Source organism: Melanotaenia boesemani, chromosome 3 (genome assembly GCF_017639745.1).
Source record: "Melanotaenia boesemani isolate fMelBoe1 chromosome 3, fMelBoe1.pri, whole genome shotgun sequence".
Taxonomy (NCBI): Eukaryota; Metazoa; Chordata; class Actinopteri; order Atheriniformes; family Melanotaeniidae; genus Melanotaenia; species Melanotaenia boesemani.
The window spans coordinates 37,702,180-37,725,161 of NC_055684.1; the positions used below are offsets into that span (position 1 = coordinate 37,702,180).

The 22,982-nt window shown below is 39.8% G+C and overlaps 1 protein-coding gene across 1 annotated transcript; it reads left to right on the forward strand.

Moving 5' to 3' along the window:
• Nucleotides 1–1,453: 1,453 nt before the first annotated feature.
• Nucleotides 1,454–7,662, forward strand: LOC121636886 (inositol hexakisphosphate kinase 2-like). The gene is made up of 5 exons (XM_041980732.1): nucleotides 1,454–2,204; nucleotides 3,446–3,674; nucleotides 4,805–4,989; nucleotides 5,340–5,515; nucleotides 6,252–7,662. Exons 1-5 carry the CDS (start codon nucleotides 1,931–1,933, stop codon nucleotides 6,906–6,908), a joined length of 1,521 nt encoding a protein of 506 aa, XP_041836666.1. The 5' UTR covers nucleotides 1,454–1,930; the 3' UTR covers nucleotides 6,909–7,662.
• Nucleotides 7,663–22,982: the final 15,320 nt, after the last annotated feature.

Sequence of the window (22,982 nt, forward strand, 5' to 3'; positions counted from 1 at the left end):
GCCCTGCCACCAGCAGTTAATCCTCTGTACTTGAACGGAAACAACAACGAGTGACTGGCTTAATCAGATGTTATTTTACCTGTTAGAATAATCTCATTCAATGAGAGCTAAGAGGGTGCAAGATGAGGATTACAGTTTCCACTCTGGGCTGTGCACAAGCGCTCTGCAGCTCCATACGTCACCCCATGTCATCTGCATAATAACACCACATCATCTCATTTGAAAGAGTCCTTGAACTGTAAGACTTTATAAACAATGACTATCTAGTATCATTAGAAACTCAGTAAGGCAAGGGCAAGGTAGTTTATTTGTACAGCACATTTCATGTACAGGACAATTCAAAGAGCTTTACATAAAAAAAACATTACAGATATTAAGAAATAGTAAAAGGCAGCAACACATAGCAAGAATCACAATAAAGTCATAAATTACATTAAAATGATTAAAAGCAAAATAAATTAAAAAGTTAGCGTGCAGATTTCATGAGAAAAGAAATGTTTTTAACCTGGATTTAAAAATTTCTACATTTGGTGAAAGTTAAATCTCTACTGGCAGTTTGTTCCACTTGTTTGCAGCATAACAGCTAAAAGCTGCTTCTCCATGTTTAGTCTGGACTCTGGTCTGGACTGTGGTCTGGACTGTGGTCTGGACTCTGGTCCTGGACTGTGGGCTGGACTAGTCGACCAGAGTCTTTGGACCTAAGAACTCTGCTCGGTTTATATTCTCTGAAGTATTCTGGGCCGAAACCATTCTGGGGTTTGTAAAGTAAAGGGAGCAAACTGACAGAGTTCCCCAAACCTGCTATTTCCTCAGTTTGCTACCCTACGTTTGCTATGTTGCTGTTCTGGGTGTTAGTTGATAAGGTAAATATAGAATGTAAATGATAAAAGTATATTTGTACAATGAGCAAAATTTCAACCTGCAAGAAGATTAAAAAAAGACTTTAAAAAGATTTTATGTTAGAAAACTCTGTGAGGACTAGTTTTAAGTTTAGAAAAAGTCTGCTTTGTTCTCATATGTGACAACGTTAAAATGTTTTGCACCATTTTTTTCTTTATCAATCTCACACTACCAAAGCTGTTGGGTTTTTGAAGGTTTTAATTTAGTAAGTGAATTATTTTTACGTGGCTGCTGGCTGTGGTGCATGCATCTGCCCTCTGCTGTTCCCTTCCCTGCATCCCTCTTTATGAGGAAACGCTGCTTGCTCTGTCAGGTTGTTTAAATCCTGCCATGAGACAAACAGCTGAGTTCAGCTTCACCCTCTTTCTCTCAAGTTTTCTTTCCTCGTTGCTCTCTCTCTCTTCCCCCCTCCCCCTCGCGTTGCCTTTGTTTGCTTGCTTCTTTGCCTTGAAGGGTTACCACCCAACAACCTGCTTTGGTGGCTTGTGATTGGTGCTTTGCTGATAATGGGGCGGGCCAAGTTGCTCTTGTGCGAGCTTTACAAGTGGTGAGCCAGCTCTTGCTGTCAGGGAGCGTCCATTCTGTAGTGGAGGCGCAACCAGAATGTGTCTCTGTTTATCTCATCTGCCGCAGCAGCACAGGTCCAACATTTAACATTTAAAGGACATAAAAGAGCTTTCTTTTTTTTACTCATCTACAAGAGTTACAAGAAAAAGGAGTTGAAAGGATTTATATATCTGCTAAACCTGAGCTGTCCCTTCTGCTTCTCTTCTATTTCCTACTTCCTGTCCTTTGTTTTCGAGCAGCAGAATCTCTGACAGCACAGACAAAACAGACCATCACATCCGTAGCCTCTGAAGACTGCAGGAAAAACTCGTCAAAACCTGCAACCTTAATGCGACATAGCTGGACTTGTCATCTGTGGATCTGCAGTGCGTGAGCGTCCCAGGCTGACAGGGCCCCCACCACATTGTGTGTGCGTGTGTGAGGAGGCTAATGCCCGCGGTAGTGTGGCCAGAACCAGAGGAGGATGAGTCCGGCTGTGGAGGCTCAGGCCCAAGAGGCCATGGATGCAGAGCAAAAGGACAAACAGAAACAGAACCAGCTGCAAAACCAGCTGCAGCGCCAGCAGTGCTGCATTGAGAAAGGGGTGATGCTTGAGCCCTTCGTGCACCAGGTCGGGGGACATTCCTGCGTCCTGCGCTTTGGGGAGCAGACCATCTGCAAGCCCCTCATTGCCCGTGAACATCAGTTCTACAAGAGCCTGCCTGCTGCAATGAGGAAGTTTACCCCCCAGTACAGAGGTAAGAAAAACACATCCAACCTTTCCGGTGCCCGTTGTGTTTAGATGCATCTCTCCTCTTTTTTCTAATTTGTACGTTTGTAGAAGTCAGATGGGAATGTAACCCGTGCAGAACTTCTGTGTTTGTGTAGAGGTTTTATTTTGTTTTGTTTTGGTTTTTTTTTTTTTTTTTTTTTGTCAAATATGGGTTTTGAGATTTTTAGGAAACAAAATCTCCATCGCCTTCAGTAGTGTTGTTTTTAGGTGGCTGCCAGCAGATACTAGGTTGATCCACAAGAGGGTGCTGTAGCCACTGTGAGCTGAACTACAGTTAGTCCGTCCTGTTGTGTTGACCTGTTTGTAAAAGGCTGTTCTAATTCAGGTAAGTCTGCTGACCTGGGTCACTCTAACTTTTCCTGGCTAACTGATAACGTGCTAAAAAAAAAAAGATATCAGATGAGATTCTTCTCCAGAAATCCAAGAATCTCCAGATGATCACAACTTTATCCAAGTCCTCCCCATGCCTGTTTTTTTTTGTGACATTATCAAGCAGCGACTGCTGGACTTCTCAGACATGTCACCTCCTGCTGAGTTTGCTTCTGTACATCACCAGCACATTTTCCTGAACTCACGTTGTTTTTACTCGTTCTTTGGACCCTAAGAAGCCCACTGCCATTGTTTCCTTTGTGTCGCTCTGCAGATCTTCCTGTAAACATGACAGCTGACATAAATGTTTGCCCCTAAAATACCAAACTACAACCAAAACCTACAGGATGACAGAGTTAAAATCAATCCTTGCTGAACTATATTTTTTCTCAGTGTTTATTTTCACCATCTTTGCCTCTACTGCTGCTCCTAAGACACCATGAGGATGTTATGTATGATCCAAACACGTTGAGAAAGTGTGAAAATAAATGACTGCACTGCAGATCTGGGAGCTTTGAAAACTCTTGTGTGTGATGTTGGTTTGTGTTTTCTGTGTGTATTATTGCTGTCCATGTTGTGTATTTGCCAATAAATAAACATTCTGACTTGACTTTGGCAGTCGTTTGTGTCTTTCATGTTGTTGATGTATTTTTAGAGCCAGCCATTCCCATCAACTCCTGTCACTCATAGTTGTATTTGTGTTATTTAGACCCTTATTGCACTCTCAGTGCTAAAGATTATTACTGTAAAAAGATCACATTTTATCGGTGTGAAACAGATTTTCTGCTCCACGAAGCCTGTATTTAAAAAGTGTCTTTTTTCTGCGTCATGTTCTAGGTGTGGTCTCGGTAAGCTTTGAGGAGGATGAAGAAGGGAATCTTTGCCTAATCGCCTACCCCCTCCACAGTGACTCTGCAGCAGATCTAGAAAACAAGGACCACTCAACAGACTGTGAACCCAAGATGCTCCAGTGGGGTAAAATGTTGGCATCCTCACTGCTTGTGGACAGCGAAAACTACACCAAAGATGGTCGCAGCCGACAAACTCGCAAAGACAAGGAAAAGAGGTGAGATGGACGAAAATATCCTAAAATATGTTTCTTTTTATTCATTCTTTACAAAACAAAACAATTATTAATCTTTGCACTTGAAAATTGACAGTTTTTGCCATTTTTGCAGTCAATTTTCTGTTATGTATTTTAGTGATAATGATTATAGACAGTGAACACTGGTAAATGACATCCTCATCAATATCCCACTTTCTCCCAATCCTTCTGATACATTAGTAATACACGAGTAGTACACTACCAGTACACTACTACTGTTAGTAATACACTACCAGTATTTCCCATGAAATCCAATGGGAAAACTTTTGACTGGTGTACGTTTCAAACACGTGAATGAGAAGGAGCAGAAAAAGGCTTAATAATCTGCCCCTCTCACACAAATAATTAGCCTAATAATGAATAAAATTTATCAAATTAATTAAACTTAAACAGCTGCAGGCCAACATGCTGCTGATTTCCAACAAATATTTAATATTTTACGCTTCATTAATCATCCACACAGCAAAGAAAACACTCTTCAGTATATTTATTAACACATTTTAAACAGAAATATTTATCCAGATTGTTCAGTAAACCAGCTCCATACTCTGAAACATATCCTCCAACACTTTTGTTCTGAATCTTAGCTTTATAAATATCTCACATCATTTTAAATTATAAAGTCTTTGTCTTTTTTTTTTATCTTTTTTGTATATTGATTAATAAACATTTCCTATGAGCTTTGTACGTTAGCTTCCAGACACTGTAATCAACTAGATCAACAAGATCATCTAATTATTTTAGTCATAACTTAAAAAGCTTGTATACAAGTGAATTTTCTTCTTACAGGCATTTTGTGGTCGTTTTGTATACCATGATTTGTTAATAGCATCTTACTTGGCCAGTTTTACTGTTTTTTTCCCCGTACAGGTTTATCACTAACCTCATGAATCTATCTTAACATCGTTTACATAAACCTCATCCTAACTTTGATGGCCCGTTGTGTCCCTTACAAGTTTTCCTGTTATGACTTGTTTTATTTTAGTGATAATGATTATAGACTGTGAACACTAGTAAATAACATCCTCATCAATACAATAAGACTTTGATAATGATGTAGAATCTAAGAGGAATCTCTGTGTGTTACTCAGTGCCCACATGCTGCAGGATGACATGGAGCTGGAGTGGCTGCAGCAGGCCGAGGTGTCCCACTACAGACTGGAGCACAGTCACTGTAACGCTGTCCCGCAGCTCAAACACAACCCCTGGAGCCTCAAGTGTCACCAGCAGCACCTGCAGAGGATGAAGGAGAATGCAAAGCACCGAAATCAATACAGTATCCTTCACTGACTGAGAACTACTCTTCCTCTAAAATTCCCTCTTTGGTTTGTGCTCTGGCCGACATCTCTGAATATTTACATAGAGTTGATACGCATGCATGGTTATCAGTGGCTTTAGCTTGTACCTGAGACCTGTTACCTAATCCAGTGTCTAGCTATCAATTTCTCAGTGCTGTGGAGTCCTGTTTCACATTCACTCCCATCAGTTACATGATATTACTGACTTGATGTTGTAGTGATGATCATGTAAAAGTGAGTGTAATATGTTTGGAGAGAGCTTTTGTTTGTTTTAGTTCAGGTTTTAGTTGTCATCAGAGCATCCATCTTCCTTGACTCGGTGTCCCAGAATTTATTCTGTTAGAGAACCTAACCTGGCGGCACGCCGTGCCATGTGTGCTGGACCTGAAGATGGGCACACGGCAGCATGGAGACGACGCTTCAGAGGAGAAGAAAGCCATGCAGATCCGCAAGTGTCAGCAGAGCACGTCGGCCTCTATAGGAGTTCGCCTCTGCGGCATGCAGGTGCGCGTTGGAGCCGGAACAGCCCTCAGGGGAAACATGCTGCTTGCTTTTTGTCAATATTTTAGATACAGAAATCAATACTGCTCTCTTTTTTTCTCTTTATTGGGGGAAAACCTGTAAACAGTAGACAATAAACTGTTACGTCCAGAGAAATCCAGCTGCCAGCATCACATTAACTTTAACGTACAATTTTTTTGTCAGAATTAAAAATATTTTATTAATCCAAGAGGGAAATTGCTGCATTGCAGTGCTCCTTAAAACAATGACAATCAGTGAGAGAAAAGGAAATAGAAAATAGAGAAATAAGAGTGCGAGTGAAATTAGAATAAAGTGCTAAAATTAAAGGAAAATGACGCATAGTAAAATACAAAAAAGAAAAACAGAATATAAAATATAAATAAGACAACAAAGACATTAACAAATAGATAAATATTTACAATATTTACAGGAGATGGTTTATGGTGGTTATGTAGCTCTCTGCACTTTAAATCAGAGGCCCACAATCCTGCAGATCTTAATGTCTCCCTGCTGCAGCACACCTGATTCAAGTTAAACGGCTCTCTGAGAAGCGCTGCACAAGTCTGCTAATGATTTAATTGTTTCTTTACTGTCACAATGACTTAAAAGAGCCTAGAAAAATAAATAAATTGAAACATGTCTAAATTAACTCTAAAATACTTTATGTGGACAGGCTGCTGCAGGTGAACCTAAACTATGTTTTTCAACCTCTCTGCAGGTGTACCATTCTGACACAGGCCAGCTGATGTTTATGAACAAGTACCACGGCCGCAAACTGGCCCTGCCAGGTTTCAAGGAGGCTCTGTTCCAGTTCTTCCACAGCGGGCACCGCCTGCGCCGTGAACTGCTTTCCCCGGTGCTCAGCAGGCTCAGACAGATGCAAGCTGCCCTGGAAGCCTGCGAATCTTACCGCTTTTACTCCAGTTCCCTGCTCATCATCTACGATGGAGCCCCACACAGAAAACACACACGGCGACGCACAGAAGATGGCCTCTCTGAAGATGAGGAGGAGGAGGATGAAGACGAGGAAGTGGAAGCCGAACCCGAAACTGAGGAGGAGGGGGAAGATGAGGAGGAGGAGGAGGGTGAAGTGGCAGGTGCACTTGGCTTTCCACACAGCCCCTCCACGTCTAGCGATGGCAGCAATAGCTGCTCCAGCAGCAGCGCAAGCTCAAGTATCAGCCAGACTCGCTTGTCCCAACCAAACCCCCGTGGCCCCGTGGTGGATGTGAGAATGATAGACTTCGCCCACACCACATGCAGACATTACCGCGAGGACAGCGTGGTCCACGAGGGCCAGGACAGTGGCTACATATTTGGCCTCCAGAACCTGATCACATTCATCTCTGAGCTGGAGAACCACAGCACAGACTGAAAACTGCATAAAGCACATGTGTTCAAACACCGAGGCACGATAACACTCTCAAACAGGAGGAACAAAGGAGTAACAGAACATAGACGTGGAGAGAGGTTTCTTCTAACCTCCGCAAAATTGTAGCTGGCCTTTTAACAGGACCCTCTCCCTGTTCCTGCCATGGTGCTTTTCAATGTCACCATTGCGTATGTCGACCACCTGGATATGAAACACCATCTGTGTGAATGCTGCCCTGATTTACCCAGTATCATCGTCCTGTTTTAACCCTCATAACCATAATAAAGAAGGGTAGGCAGCAAATAAAAGCAGCTTGAAGTTTGAGAAAGAAGAATGTTTTCCTTGTGTCTGATTTTCCAAAGAAGTGTCACATAAACATGCACTGTAAGACACTCTGAAGACTGTTTAGACGATACAAGGCTATCAAAGGAAGCAGGAGTTGCACGAGGACAGATGATGGAAGAAAGATAAGCTCAACCCCCTTGCTTCTTCTTTTTTTCCTGTTCTGCCATCATTTTTCCCTTTTCATCTGCTATATTCATATGTCAGAGAGAAAATAGAGATATTTATTTATTTGACAGGTTTCATAAAATAAACTAAAATTTTTAAAAATGTGAATGGAAAGTAGAACATTCCATGTTATTAATGTTACAATAATGATATTAATATTGTTATTTGACATGTTTGGATACCTCTATCTTGTTTTTCTGTGTTGTCAACAGTTTGTTGGGGGGAAATTAAAACTGGTTTGTGGTAACTGCAGTGCCTGCTTTGATATTTGCTGGTGGTTTGTAAAGAAGTCATCAGAAGGGAAATATTTTCTGCCGGCTTTAAATTTGAGGAGTTTGATTGACAGACAGGGTGGGGGGGACATCAGCACAGAGAAAGTTAGCTGGGAGAAACTTCCTGTTTAGTGGTGAATGTTTTTGCTGCACGGGCTGCATGGTGTTGTGGTGGTTAGCACTGCAGCCTCACAGCAAAAAGGTCGCTGGTTTGAGCCTCGGCTGGGGGGAGCCTTTCTGTGTGGAGTTTGCTTGTTCTCTCTGGGTGGCTTCCTCCCACTGTCCAAGGACATGCATGTTGGGTTAACTGGTCACTTTAAATTCTCCCTAGGAGTGTGAGTGGTTGTCTGTTTGTGTTGGCCCTGCGATGGACTGGCCACCTGTCCATGGTGTACCCGGCCTCTCGACTGCTAGGAAATTTAACAAGCTTTAGCAAAAAACATCACACAGCTCTTCTAGTTCCAGTAGAGTCCTGCGTCTGCTTCACTAAGTAAGTTTTCACAGAGACCAGAGCAGCACGGTTACTAAACCAGAAATGCTGCACTTCAGAAGCAAAACAACCAGACAGAAAGACGAGGAAAGTAACTGGTTTTGTTGTTGCTGAGCGTTCCAGTGATGGCGGTGTTGAGTTCATCTAGCATGGCAGCCTCCCCACAAGCGCAACCAGACCAGGTTCACTCCCGACGTCTCCCTGACCCACTTTCTCATCTACCTGCTAGACAATAAAGGACACTAGAGCCCACAGCACGTTCAAATATAACAAAGTAAAAAACCCTCCTGTATGGAACACACACACTATAAAAATAATATCTCACACACATTTTAATATTTCTGTTTGGATATATAATAATAAAAGCAGGAAGTTCTGCTCGTCTCTCACAATGTTATCAGCATAAAACCAACAGCATCAACATGAGAATATGTTGTATTACTAACAGCCACATCATTACAGAAAATGTCCTTAAAAGAATTAATAGGTTAGTTCTGCTCAGATGTATTTATTATTTGAAATGGTTGTTTGTCTCTCTGTTGGCCCTGCGATGGACTGGCGACTGTTCAGGGTGTACCCTGCATCTCGCCTGCTAGTTGCTGGGATACGCTCCAGCCTCTTCCCGACCCTTAGAAAGTATAAGACGACTCAAATTCAATACAAGCAGGTGCACTAAGAAAAATAACTGATGCACATGCAGCACTGAGAAAGAGGCTTGCAGTAGAGAAAACCTGTGATGCTGTGTGGGACTGCTGCCAAGTCACAAGATCCCTTAAAACATGTCTGCAGCCTTGATTCCTTTATTAGTCTACAAGAATCTCCTGCTGCAAACAGAGACGGTTTATTGCAGCCAGAGGAGGATGACGGCACCCTGGGCAGCCTCAGCTAGTCGGGGTCATCTCCAACTGGTCTGAAGCAGATGGCAAGGAGGCGAGTCATTTGCTCTCAGAGTCAGCGAGACGAGCTGTTAAGCAGACAGAAAGCACAGGCCATTACCACTCTACCACTCTTCTGTCCCCTCTCTGGAATGTGCAGCACTGTTTGCACAGATCCATCTGACTCACTAATATCAAAGCAACCTGAGGTCAGACTTTTTTTCATATCAAGTCAACATTTGACATATGATGTTTGACATTTTAACACAGCGTAGTAACCTATGACTACTATCTATTATGAGTTGATTTTAAGGTCATAAATATGGTAATACATGACATATTCTGCCATGAACTAGGATCATCTTTGAAAAAATAATAAACTTCATCATATATTTTTAGAAGAATGACAATCTTTCTTTGAGATTCGTTATTTGAGATTATCTTTGGCTTATGAGAAAATCTGAGACGATAGTATTTAGATTCTCCAGTTATCTGAATTGTTCAGAAACTCAATGTAATATCACAATCTGCACCATAAACTGCTCTAAAAAATTGACATATGCATGCAATTCATACACCGTAAGCCATTCCTGCTCTACTGTACTCTGTTGTGTAATCCTTTTGCAGTTTAGTACAGTACAGTCCTAGGTCAAACCCTTATTGGCTGATCAGACAGACACTTTAATCCCTAAGTGTCTGGGTCAGAAGGCAGGTAAACACATATGGTGGTTGTTTTTCTTTTTCTATTTAAATTTAGTTTCAGAATGTATACAAGATAGAAAAGGAAAGACGCTGAGACAAAGCAACAGGCAACACTAAAATGGTTTTTACACACCACGGTATCAACCGTGGCATACGTACAGACAAACAATCATACAGAATCATTTTATAGCTTGAGTGTTTTTTATGCTTTATTTGGAGTTAGAGGTCAGCTGCTGTTAGCTGTGAAGCATGTTTGTTATGTGCTGTGCAAATTCTGTGGGATGTGGGCTCAATAGATGAGAGGATGGAGAGATGGAGCAGACAAGCTCCTCCATCCTTACTTTACTGGCATGGGTGGGGGTGGGGTTGGAGTATAACCGATGTTGCATAACAGCTTCAGGGTCAGTGGGCTGCTCTCAACCTTTAAAAAGATCTCATTCTGTCACTATATTGTCCGCTCTGTCTAGTTTGTGCATGCATACGTGCAGTACCTTAAACCACATGCATTTCATAGATTCACTGATTATCCATAAGATGGTTCTTGAGTTCCTCTGTTTTACACGTGTGCCTGTGCGTCATTGTAGTCCACTGCTTTGTGGTGGTTGCCACAGTTAAGTGGAGCACTTGCATAACTGTGGTTAAAATCACTATGGCAACAGCAGCCGGGAAAGAAACAGTGTCAGCTTTTTGGGGCATCAGTCACATCCCAGTTCATCAAAATATCAACACACCTGTCACTTCTGACTTTCATTATATAAGCTCCAAAATCTTACAAGCACTGAGTTGACCGTGCAATAAAATACTCACATTAAGACATGTTGGTACATTTTTTGTTGTTTTTATTATTGATATCCAGTAATCCCATATAAAAGCTTTGCAAAAGACGCCCAACACAAGCTGATATTTGACCCTCTTTGCTAAGATTATCTCAGACATTCATCTTTAAGCTGCTCCACGCTTTACATGATTGAATAACATGTAATAATAATAAAGTATTGTGTGTCTGTGGAGGACAGACAGGCTCCCCTAGCCTCTAGCATTCACCTCTTGGCTGTGCTCAGTTTGAAGGACTTGCCCTTGACTTTTACACAGACAGAGATATGGCACAGCACAGCAATGTTAGGAAAAACCCTGAACTCTCTATTTTGTCTGCCTGTTTGAATTCTTGGAAGTGTTTGTGCTTCATTCTTTATATAAATGCTATTTTTTATTACCTAAATCCCAGAGATTCCATGAAATCCTATTAAATCTTTTAATAAACCATGTATAACTCACCAACACACTCTTTAATATGCTTACAGATGAAGGATATAGTGTAAAATTTCACACAGATGTTCTTTTTTTAGGACTCCTAAGTATATTTGAACACATTCAGTTGTAGTCTGCAGGCCAAGTAATGAGTCTTGCATGTGATCCTTCGCATCATATGTCTCAATGCGCTCGTTCACTACCATCTGAGAATTGCTCCATTGTCCTTCACACAATTTGGCGTATAAGCAAGCATGCTGTTACCTCAGGCTGTGAAAACGGAACGGGGGCTGAAAGCAGCGAGCGCTGTAATGGCCAAAGTACACCCGTGCTGTTTATTTTTCCTTGTAGGACACACCACCAAATGGTCTTTGTGTTCAGTGTTTTATTTCAACATAAATGTTTTGACTCAGCAGATTTACCTGGATGCTTCACTTGATACATTTAAGATTTAAGTCTTGTTTGTGGGGTTCATATACAGCTTCACTCAACCAAAAGAAAACACACTTGTCTCCAAAATGCACAGCTTGGATTCATGATGATGTTAAGGCAGAGTTATCAGGAACATGGCCAAGCTGGTTTTGACGGGTGTTAAATTGAGCGTGCTTGATGGTGACAACCTCTGTGCTGGCAGTTATATAAATGGGTCTATAATGTAATAAAGGAGATGAAAGCTGGGAAGACAGAATAGATGAAGATGCGGACTGTCTCCTGGATATTTACACTGGGAAAAAAATCTTGCATGATCAAGATGATGACGGTTGTATGGATTAATCTCCCCCACCTGCATTAAAGTCTGTGTATGATTTGATTAGGCTTCAGCTTCCAGTGAGGAGTGTGTGTGTGTGTGTGTGCAACATGATGCACCTAAGTTATTTTTCAGGCCAGTTTGGAGATTAGACAGGTGTGCTTAACTCACAGGATTGTGATGATGTGACAGAGATACATGGAAGCGTATTGTTGCAGATAAATCCACAACACTCATATGAAGATGGACATGACAGCCACACATACTGTAAATAAACGCTGGCACAGTCACCCCCGTTACAGCGCTCATTTGCTGGCCTGATTGGACTGACTGGGGGTTTAGTTTATGATATAACACAAATGAATGAGTTACAAATGTGAAATAAAACTGTGCATCTAGTAGTGGTAGCAGCTCTTGGAGCTAAACGGTGACTAGACTAACATGCAGTTATTAAATCATACCCATCACCCAAACCTCACATCAAAATGTGTGACATATAGTATCTCACAGAAGTGAGTACACCCCTCGCATTTTTGCAAATATTTCATTATATCTTTTCATGGGAAAACACTACAGAAATTAAACTTTGATATATAGAACACCAAACTATAAAAAACTAAACTCTGATATTCTGTATGTCTAAGTTTAATTTCTATAGTGTTGTCCCATGAAAAGATATACTGAAACATTAGCACAAATGTGTAGGGTGTGTGCTCACTTCTGTGAGATACTGTAACTTCCCAGTGCAAAATGCTGCAGTCTAATAATAAAAAACTCCAAAAAATACACATTGAAGGTGTTATTTAATCTCATGATGTCAACATTCAACATCTCTCTTCTTATAGAAGCATTAACAGTACTCAGAACTTTTTCTAGTAGCTAAAAATTCATTTTCAGGCCATGGTGTGTTGCGTCCACACTGAGGTCTGAGATTCAGGTCCAATAAAGCAAATGAATTAAGCTGAAACTGTCAAATCAAATTAAATAAAAATTTATTTATTAAGCACTTTTTATACAACAAGTAGCATAAAGTGCTTTCCACGTCAAAAACTATTTTTGAAAGTTAAAAACACAAACCATCACACATTCGTTTATTACAGAACAACAACACATCCTCCTTGCCCTGTTTTACACACACACACACACACACACACACACACACACACACACACACACACACACACACACACTAAGCAGAGCCCATCCCCCACCCCCAGTCTAAACAGATGCTCTCTGAAGCAATATGTCGATAAAAATAACATAAACGGGTAAATGTCTTGGCACCAATGAACCAGGTGAAGAAATGATATCTCAGGAAACACCTGTAAAAATCACCTGAAAAGATCTGCAGTGACACAAATAAATAAATAAATAGAAAAACTTTTGTTAGGCTGATTTCACCACAAAGACCCTGCAGCTCCTGGTTTGTGTCTCACCAGCTGATTGAATCCTTGTTATCTCATCTAATTTTTTTCATGTTTTTTAACACGTGATTCTTTACCCTCAGCCCGTAAGAGTCTAGTGTTAGAAGTAAATAGGTACGGTTAGAATCTCATGGTAAGATAGTTACGAACATGATTAAAGTTTATGATTTGTTGCATGCCTTATGATTTCAATCATGTCGCTGCCCAACAAAAACATCAACCAAGGGATACATTACTGTCTCAGAATGTCTAACCTTGGATTTCTAAACCCCTTCATATGAAAAAATGTAAATATGACGTGGTTTCTAAAGAAACTGGGCTGGGATGATGTTATACATGATTCAGGCTTATTCCTGACACTTTTCATAGGTTTCAGTTTGCTTAAAGCCATGTGGTCACACATGGCAACACCCTGGAAATACACCGCATCATCATTTCTTACCAGTGACACAGTTACATAGTGGACATGTGACCAATATGAAGCATTATTACACATTAATGTTGAGATCAGACGTCACCTTAGCATTGCTGTTGTTTGGGATTGCTGTTTTATCATTCCCTTGTGTTTCCTTGCTTGTCTTCTCATGAATTTCCTCTTGTATGTAATGTCCTTTTGTTTAGATTTTGAACTGTTTGAACTCTTCTTTTGGTTTTTGAGGAACTTTGATCTTTGGACTTTAACTTTTTCTGGCAAGATGTGTTTGGGAACCTCTCCTCTGAGTCGTCACAGTTCAACATTCAAATATTTGCTTACATAACACTTAGCCCCTAGGAGAGGAATAGGTCATTACTTCATTCATAACGGAAGTAAATAAAAAATTCTGCAATCTGAATTTTTATTTGTTTCATTGTTTATTCAGCAAGGTCATTTCACAATTACACAACTGCACCAGAGTTCGCTAAGAGCTCATTTTCACCTGCAGTCCCTGGGCAGGTAAATAAATAACAGTAAATACAGGATAGAAAAAAAGGATGTTACATGAAACAGCTGACAAACTATTTAAAAACAAAAAACAGAATACAAAAAACAAGCATAAACATTCAGATAAAAACTACGCTAAACTCTATAAATACAACACAATATAGTTAAATAACACAAGGGTAAAAAATAGAAACTGTCCGAAGCATGAATAGTGAGTATAAATAATATTTCAAGGCCCTGCTTTAGTTATAGTGGCGTCTTTAAAAAGACCGAACCCTGAGTGTGATTCAACACTGCAAAATAAGTGAGCCAAGGCACTTAATTATGGTTACAGTTTTGTATTTCAGCCAAAGTTTAGGTCATTTTTTAAACAGTGCAAAGCTGCCAGACTCTCTGATAACAGTGAGAAGGGAATTCCACCTCCCCACCACTTCTACAGAAAACACAGATTTTCAGGGTTGTTCTCCAAAACTTTGGTATCCAGTCTCCCCTTGAGGATGTGCTGGTTTTCACCCGTACAGCTGTACCACTGTCAGGTTCGGGTTTAAAAACTTTTTACACAGTAAAAAGTTTCTAAAGTTATGAAGGTTATATTTTTTTAGAATATTACAGAGATGATATTCCCTTGGTTTTTTATCTGATGTTTTAAGAAGAGTTTTAGGGAGAACAGACTGGTTTGAGGCGGATCAGCCCTGCTTGGGACCAAAGTCTGCCTGTTTTACAACTTACCACCTGTTATGAGAATGCCCTGAGTTTTGTTTAGTATGGATATAATATTTAAGATATGGCACTAAAGTCAAGGTTCAGCTAATGATTGTGGGTATATAATTGGTTTTGCATGTAATTATTTAGTTCTCAATCAAAGTGATTACAAGAATAATGAAAAGTCAGAGAAGTAATGGTTATTACAGTTTAAACTGGTGGACTATAGAAATATATACTTGTAGGATATGTAGGGACAGTTAATATATTCAAATCTGGACTGATATTTCAATTAATTTGGAAATGGTGCTAAATTCTCTGCAAGTATATCTATAAATACATACAAAAAACAAAGTGATATTGTATATATACGGTTTTATCTGTTTAATCTGTATGCATTGTCTTCAATGCATACAGATTAAATGTTTTTTTAAATAAGTAAATATGAGAGAACATCTAGTATAACATCATGATGTAATACAAACTAGTTATTTTTGCATGAAGATAAAACCGTGTCATAACCTCGTTCCAATCTAAATCATTTAGCTCATCAAATCCCTGATCTCAACTCAGCTACACCCTATTAATACTTAAAGGTCACACATATAGCTATAAATACAATCAAACTGATTGTTTAGAAAACCATGAAATGTCAAGACAAGGCAAAGAATCTTGGACTGACTGTCTTGTCCCAGAAATTTCCAGAGAAATTGACAATAAATGCAAAAAAGGGAGGACAAGAATCGAGCCAAGATGTAATTAGAGTGTTACATAACTGCAGCAGTGACGCTGTCTACCAGGCACAGGGCCTTGAGCTGGCCCAAGGCTCCCGCTCTACCCACAGCATGCTGGTCCACCCTGTCAAACTTATTTACACTGACCTTTTAATTCCTGTAATGAGCCATAACAGGCACAAATTAACACTCTTTATTCAAGCTCATCCATGACGGTCAAACAAAGGAAGACGGCCTGAACTAACTGATCAGGTTGTGGGTGTTCGTGTGGCTTAGTATTACAGTGCCAGGGATCGGCTGGATTAGTTAAGGATTACAGCATTTTGGGCTTTAGAGGGAAATAGATAAATACTGTGAAAACATAAAATCCTCGTGAAACACTTCTTATTGTAAGTGGCTGCAAAAAAGAGCCTGTCCACAGTGTGACAAAGATGTGCCAGACATGGTGTTGTCTTATGAAACAAAACGCTCATAGTTCATCTCTTTCTTTCCAAGTGTCCTGCGATTCTCTTTACGCTCTGATATTGCTGCCATGTCCTACTTTCCATGATGACTCTGTCCCCAGTTGCAATGCATAAGCCACTCATTTTACATAAAGCATGTATGCTTGTTTTTACATTTTAAGTGCATGTGTGTGTTTTCAGCTGGCTAAAATTTGCCAACATTTTTCCCTCCATGTCCATCTATTCTCTGCTCAGAAAGCAGTCAGCAAACTGATGAACACTCAGATGCCTCCAGACATGAAGGGTGAACTTCATTATTTACATTCACTCAACTCTCCAAAAATAAAACTGGCTCATCTAGAACAAACCTAAATGAGCTGATGTGGTAGTAGCTGCAGCATCGATGTGTGTGTGTGTGTGTGTGTGTGTTCCTGTTCACATATTAGCCTCCCATCCCTCAGGCACACTGCTCATCCATGTCACCCTGCACAACATCACTATGTAAAGGCATATGTGTCTGGTTAAAAGTGTAGGTGAAAGTCAGTGTGGTGTGTAATTTCTTGTGAAAACGAGGCCAGAACACTAACATAATGTGACGTGGTTGTGACAGCAGCAGTCTGTGAGGGAAAAGCAAATTTTAATAACACTAAACAAGTTTGCTTTTGCTTCTCAAATCTTTAGAATAAATGGAGCATATGATTAACAGGCGAGTAGCATTACTTTTCATTGAGAAAAAAAAACTAAGTCTCTAATTTTAGTTTGATTTATGTAAGCCCTGTCTCATGATAATGATTAGAGCTACACTACAAGCAAGATTTAAGGCCTTGCTTTGAAGTAATAATATTCCTGACTATGCATTTTTTTTATAAAAAGTTCCTTGTTATGATTATTTCTTTAGTAAATATAGCAAAACATACTAAAGATGCAGAATAGTACAGTATATATAATAAATATTAGCTTTCACTTACTTTTATTCTCTTCAGATAAGAGCTCTGTATCATTTGCCCCACCTGAGAAGCTGAATCCACCTTTTCTCATTTTGCATCCATACTATCTGAAACAACGGCAACCTGGGCATGGCATTATTGGGATGCTTTTATAACACTATAGAAATGAAACTTTGATATACGGGACACCAAACTATAAAAACTAAACTTGGATATTCTGTATGTCAAAGTTTAATTTCTATAGTGTTGTCCCATGAAAACATATAAGGAAATATTAGCAAAAATGCAAAGGGTGTGTACTCACTTCTGTGAGATACTGTATATATAAGCCTTTGACTCAAAACCACATACATGGATCCTGGAATGCCAGAAGCTGTACAAGATCATATGTTTGTTTTTGAGCACACAAGCTTGAGGCATGATGTGTCCTCTGACTTTGCCTTATTCAAAATATAAAGGTTGTTATCTGCTTCTTTTCCATGGTTCGGGGTTCCATGTATTACATAAAGCACAGGTTACAGAAAGACACTGTCCACTACAGAGACACACAGATGTGCCTTTACTGCAGGGGTGTTAGCACAAAGCCACATCAGCACTTGTGCTTTATTTGCTGCTTTTTTGTTCAGTCTAAAAATATAAATCACATTTGGTTGCACTGGTACAGATCATTGCGTTGGGGGAATGATTGTACATTAAGCACAGCTGACTATCAGTTTCATTTCTAATTCCCTTATACAAACTACAATACTAAGAATAGTAGGATTCATATTCAGCACATCAAATTAGAATGAACCACAATTAACTGACATTGAAGACTGTTTGTTGGATCTCCAGCATAATAGACCATTGAAAATGCTGTGAAAAGCAGAGACTGGAAGGGAGCTGTGTGGTATTTCCATGTCCTCACCTCTGTGTTAGTGCTCTGCTCTGTGGTCATTATGTAACCACGTGAACAAGTGTCTCCTTATCTAAAGCAAGATGAGTGGCATTCCAACCTCTCCTTACTCTCTGTGTGTGATTTCCACGTAAAAACAAATCAAGTGATGGGTGACAGCAGGTCCAGGTTCAGTGCTAAGACTGTACATGTGACTGAAAGTTCAAGTGGTGGTTTTGTTGTTTTATTAGTACAAGTCAGAGGCAAAATGTGCCGCTGGCACTGTTCACCATTCACCAAAACTATCACTGACCAAATGATAAACACTCAGCTTCACTTCACTGCAGGACTGTAATTCAAATAAATCTGTTCAACATCATCCTTGCCATGCCAGTGCTATCAAAAAATGGAATCTTTACAAACTCACACATGCACACACACTCACCAGCCTGTCCAAGCGTCACCACTGAATCAACAGTGACCTCTAGTGGTGAAAACTGGTGCAACGCCATGAAACACATTATTTCAAAAGGCTCATATTAGTCTCACATATATTTTGAGCTTGTAAATCAGTGCTTACTAATTATTCCAGAGATTCTAGATGTAAATTAAGCTTTATCTGTCTGAGAAATTCATGTTAGTATATGTTTAGAAAAGAAGTGTCATTGTGGGCATCCAAATGAGAAATCAGTGTAAAACTTAATGCACAGAGTTCCCACATTGCCATTGTTGCACAAATTAAAGATAGCTGTTGGTCAACAGGGGCAGACCCAGAGGGGTTGCCTAGGCAACCCTTAATATCTGACTAGCCCCCAGGTGTCACCCCAAGAATAGACAATCGATTTCTAACAAATATTTAGTGAAAACTGACCTTTAACTGGGGAAACTTCACATGTCGAAGTGTTTGTGGGTGCAACATGTGAGAATGTACTTCTGTATATTATTGTACATCTACATTACCATGTTCTAGAATCTATACAGCATCATCCCACCAACTACCAATGGCAGGGGAGTCAAACTCTGGTCCAGGGCTGCTGTCCAGCAGGTTTTAGGTATTTTCCTGCTTCCAGTCACCAGACTAAAATGAATGGATCATTATGCAGAACTTGACAACAAGTTTTTAACTCAGACAAAGCAATGACACACTAATGTGTTCAGGAAAGCCTTATTATTCAAGACACATTTCAATACACATTGAATAGCCACTGAAGAGGATTGAAGGAGGGCGAATAAGACTACAGGAGGAGAATCAAGGACCAGCTGGGCAATAACAACTGCAGGCAGATGTGGCAGAGTATCCAGCATCTCACAAACATCCAGAACAACCGTAGGGCTGCTGAAGGAGACGCCATGCTGGCGAAAGAGATTAACCTCTTCTTGGTCCGTTGTGATGTGGACATGGGCCACAGCATCATACCACCTACAGCAAAGGTCCAACATGGCCTCAAGAAAGCCCAGAAGATTATCAGGGACACTTCCCCCACTGGCCATGCACTGTTTGAACTGTTGCCATCTGGCAGAAGATACAGGTCAACAAAACAAGGACAGATTCAGAAAAGCTTCTACCCAACAGCACAACCACACTCAGTTATACAGAAATATAACATACTGTAGCCTACATGTTATTAGTGCAATATAGCTGAAACATGGTGGATGGATGGATGGATGGATGGATGGATGGATGGATGGATGGATGGATGGATGGATGGATGGATGGATGGATAGATGGATGGATGGATGGATCAGTGAGTAAATGTTGAACATATTTCTTTTTGTTTAATACCATCAAACTATTTTTAACTTGAACTTGACAAAGAAATTTGATTTAAGCTAGTAGGTAGGTTAGCCCGTTGTAAGTCAGAGGTTTGACCCGCACATTTAGTTTAATAAAACCGAGGTACCATGACGAATTTAACATGAAGAAATGAATGAAGTAATGAAGTGGATGATATGAGGAAACACGTACAGGCCAACGATTTAACAGACATTGCAGAAACACATGTTAGAAGTTTATACATTTTTTATTATATCATGTAAAATATTCCAACTTAAAGTCATCCTTTATTTTTCTAATTATATAATGTATGTTTAAATATATGTACATCTGCATAACTCTAGAAAATATATTTAGAGATTTTATTAAAGTATTAACTTTAACTAATTAAGCACTCTCTTTTTAAGATGCACAACAGTTTAACAAGACGAACCTGGACAGATGCAGGACCTGCTGCTAAAATCTTTGCCATCCTTTCTGACAAAGACTGTGGTATTTACATATCAAGGAAATGGGTTTGTTTGTTTGTTTGTTTGTTTGTTTATTTTTTTGGATGCTGATTTCGTAGTTGTAGTTTCATCTTGAAGATAAAAAACATTTACATTGCAACTGAATGAACCGGCAATCATTAGTTATGTTTACATGGATAAATATTTAATCAGATACAGCGAGGACAAACCTGTCCAACCCGGACAGATGCAGGGAGGACAAACCTGTCCAACCCGGACAGATGCAGTGAGGACAAACCTGTCCAACCCGGACAGATGCAGGGAGGACAAACCTGTCCAACCCGGACAGATGCAGGGAGGACAAACCTGTCCAACCCGGACAGATGCAGGGAGGACAAACCTGTCCAACCCGGACAGATGCAGCGAGGACAAACCTGTCCAACCCGGACAGATGCAGGGAGGACAAACCTGTCCAACCCGGACAGATGCAGGGAGGACAAACCTGTCCAACCCGGACAGATGCAGGGAGGACAAACCTGTCCAACCTAGACAGATGTAGGACCTGCTGCAAAGATTTTCACCATCCTTTTAGATCGTGGCTGTGATATCTACAAATTAAGGGAAAGGGTTTCTTTTTCCTTTTTTTCTATTCTATTCTACAGTCATTTAGCAGACTTACATCTGAGAGTAAATATTTGTGATAGATATGTTTGATTTATTTCTTTTCTCTGCAGATTTTCCTCATTAGTTAATAAAACTCTGCTTATCCTACTGTTTCTTATGGTTTTCTTTTAGCTTTGACTGAAAACATTTAAAACCATTTCAGTGTTTCACTTTAGTTTGAAATTCCCACAACACAATGAAAGCGGGACACTAAAGAACAGACATTTTCAGTTATACGCAACTGCAACTATATTTATAACACAATTTAAAAATGCACTTTAAAAACAACAAAGTTGAACAAAGTGCTACAATGTGCACGTGACGTATGATCGGGCAGGTTTGAAGCACATGTGTGATATGCAAGAATCTATGTAATAAAGTTTAAGAAAAACATATTCAGATTAAACAACTTTTAATCAGTTGTTAGTGTTTACTAGTTTGGTGTAATAAACCAAACTGATATTAGGGTGAAATAACCCTTTGAACTATTAGAAGAGGGGAATTCTTTAGATTGAAGCTTCATGAGCAGTTTAGTTCAGTATTTTTATGCAACTTTTTTTATGCAACTTTTCCTTTAAGATCTTAACTTCTAATAAAGCTTCAAAAGTGTGAATTTTGAGAAAAGGGGGATTTTTGTAGCTGTTCCAGACATACAGTTGCAGTTTTGTAATTTTCCAGTAGATGGCACTGTCACAAAAACATTAGGGTCCTGAAAGTGTGGGTCCAAAACTGTGGGTCTGAATCTGCAGGTCTCCGGTCTGCAGACAGACACCTGCAGTAACATGAAAGAGTGATGCAGGGGTGGGAGGAGTCCTCAGTGGTGAAGGTGGCTTTCCTCACCACTGAACACCTGTACAGTTCAGTCAGGGGGAGGCAGGCTGTTCTGGTTACCTTATGGCTTGATTTATTAGCTGGGAGAGTTTTGTTTTGGTTGTAAGGGTGAGGAAGTTGAACCAGCATCAGATGGTATAGATGAGGGTGGATTCAATGAGTGATCCATAAACATAGGTTTAAAAGTCTTTGCTGAGGTTAGAAATTGTTAATTTTCTGAACAGACTGAAATGTCTATCTCTTTCCCAAGAATCTTTAGCACATGTTTCCACTAGCTGAGCATGGATTGGTGGTTAGATCAAGTGTTGAGTTTTCCTCTCTGGACCCACACCATAGATGGTCTTTGAGATATTAGCTCTGATGGGCTTTCAGCGAAGGGTTAGACCAGACTGTGGACCTCCTGCTTGGGAATCAGTTAGATGTGCTACCAGGGCCATGTAATCTGCATATGTGGAGTTAACCCTGGAGCCCAATGTGACAAATTTGATACATACAGTTTCTGAGGCATTTTGCATCACTTTATGGTAAAAACTACTCAAAATCCTGTTGAACACAATCTGATACTTGTCTTTTGCTCTGTAAAGCAGAAGATTACATTATAATAATTTTGGCATAGTAATAGATGGTAAATATTTTTAAAAATTACATTTTGCTAAAGGGCCAAATAAAGAATTTTAAAATTTTAAGAAATTGACCTTTCTTACCATGTTTTAATTGGTCAGATCTTAAAGGGTTAAATTTCTACCTGTTACAATGACAGTAAAGAATATTCTGATTCTGATATCTTTCACATAATCTTTTTAGTTCTGTAATTATAATCCAATTGTCTTCCAAGTTTGTCAGTCAGTCATTTAACTTCACACATCCTCATATAAACTTTGTTCATGCTTCAATACTGTATGATTATCTTTTTGTAATTTAATGCTTATTATTCTTTCTTGCTTTTTAATTCTTTTATACTTTATACTCTTACTGTGAAAATTCCCAAAACATTTTTCAAATTCCCTCTTCAAAATTTCTAGTTTCCAGAAAGTTTAGCCAAGATTATTCACCTACACCAAATTCAGTATTCGGGATTCACACAGATTTTAAATAAAAGTGGCATTTCTGTTGTTGTTAGATTGATATTACAGCTTTTTCTTATGAATATGAAGTAGAAAATGAAGAGAACAGAGGTTTGGCATCAGTTCATCCGTGGATGGATCTTATTCATACTTCTCCGTCAGAGGGAAGGGGTTGAACACGGCTAACTTGAGATCACGGCTCTGTCTGGGGCGCCCCCTGGAGGATGGGAGCGCTTTGCGTTTGCAGAGTGTTATTAAAATTATAACCCTTTAAAAGAAAATTGCGTTTTGTGGTCAGATTTAAATCAATTTGCTATCTTAAAGAAAGCATGGTGACAGATAGGGTGGCACGCGGCCTGTGGTGTGCATAGGGTCTCGTGAGTGTGTCTCAGAGTAGTGACGTGT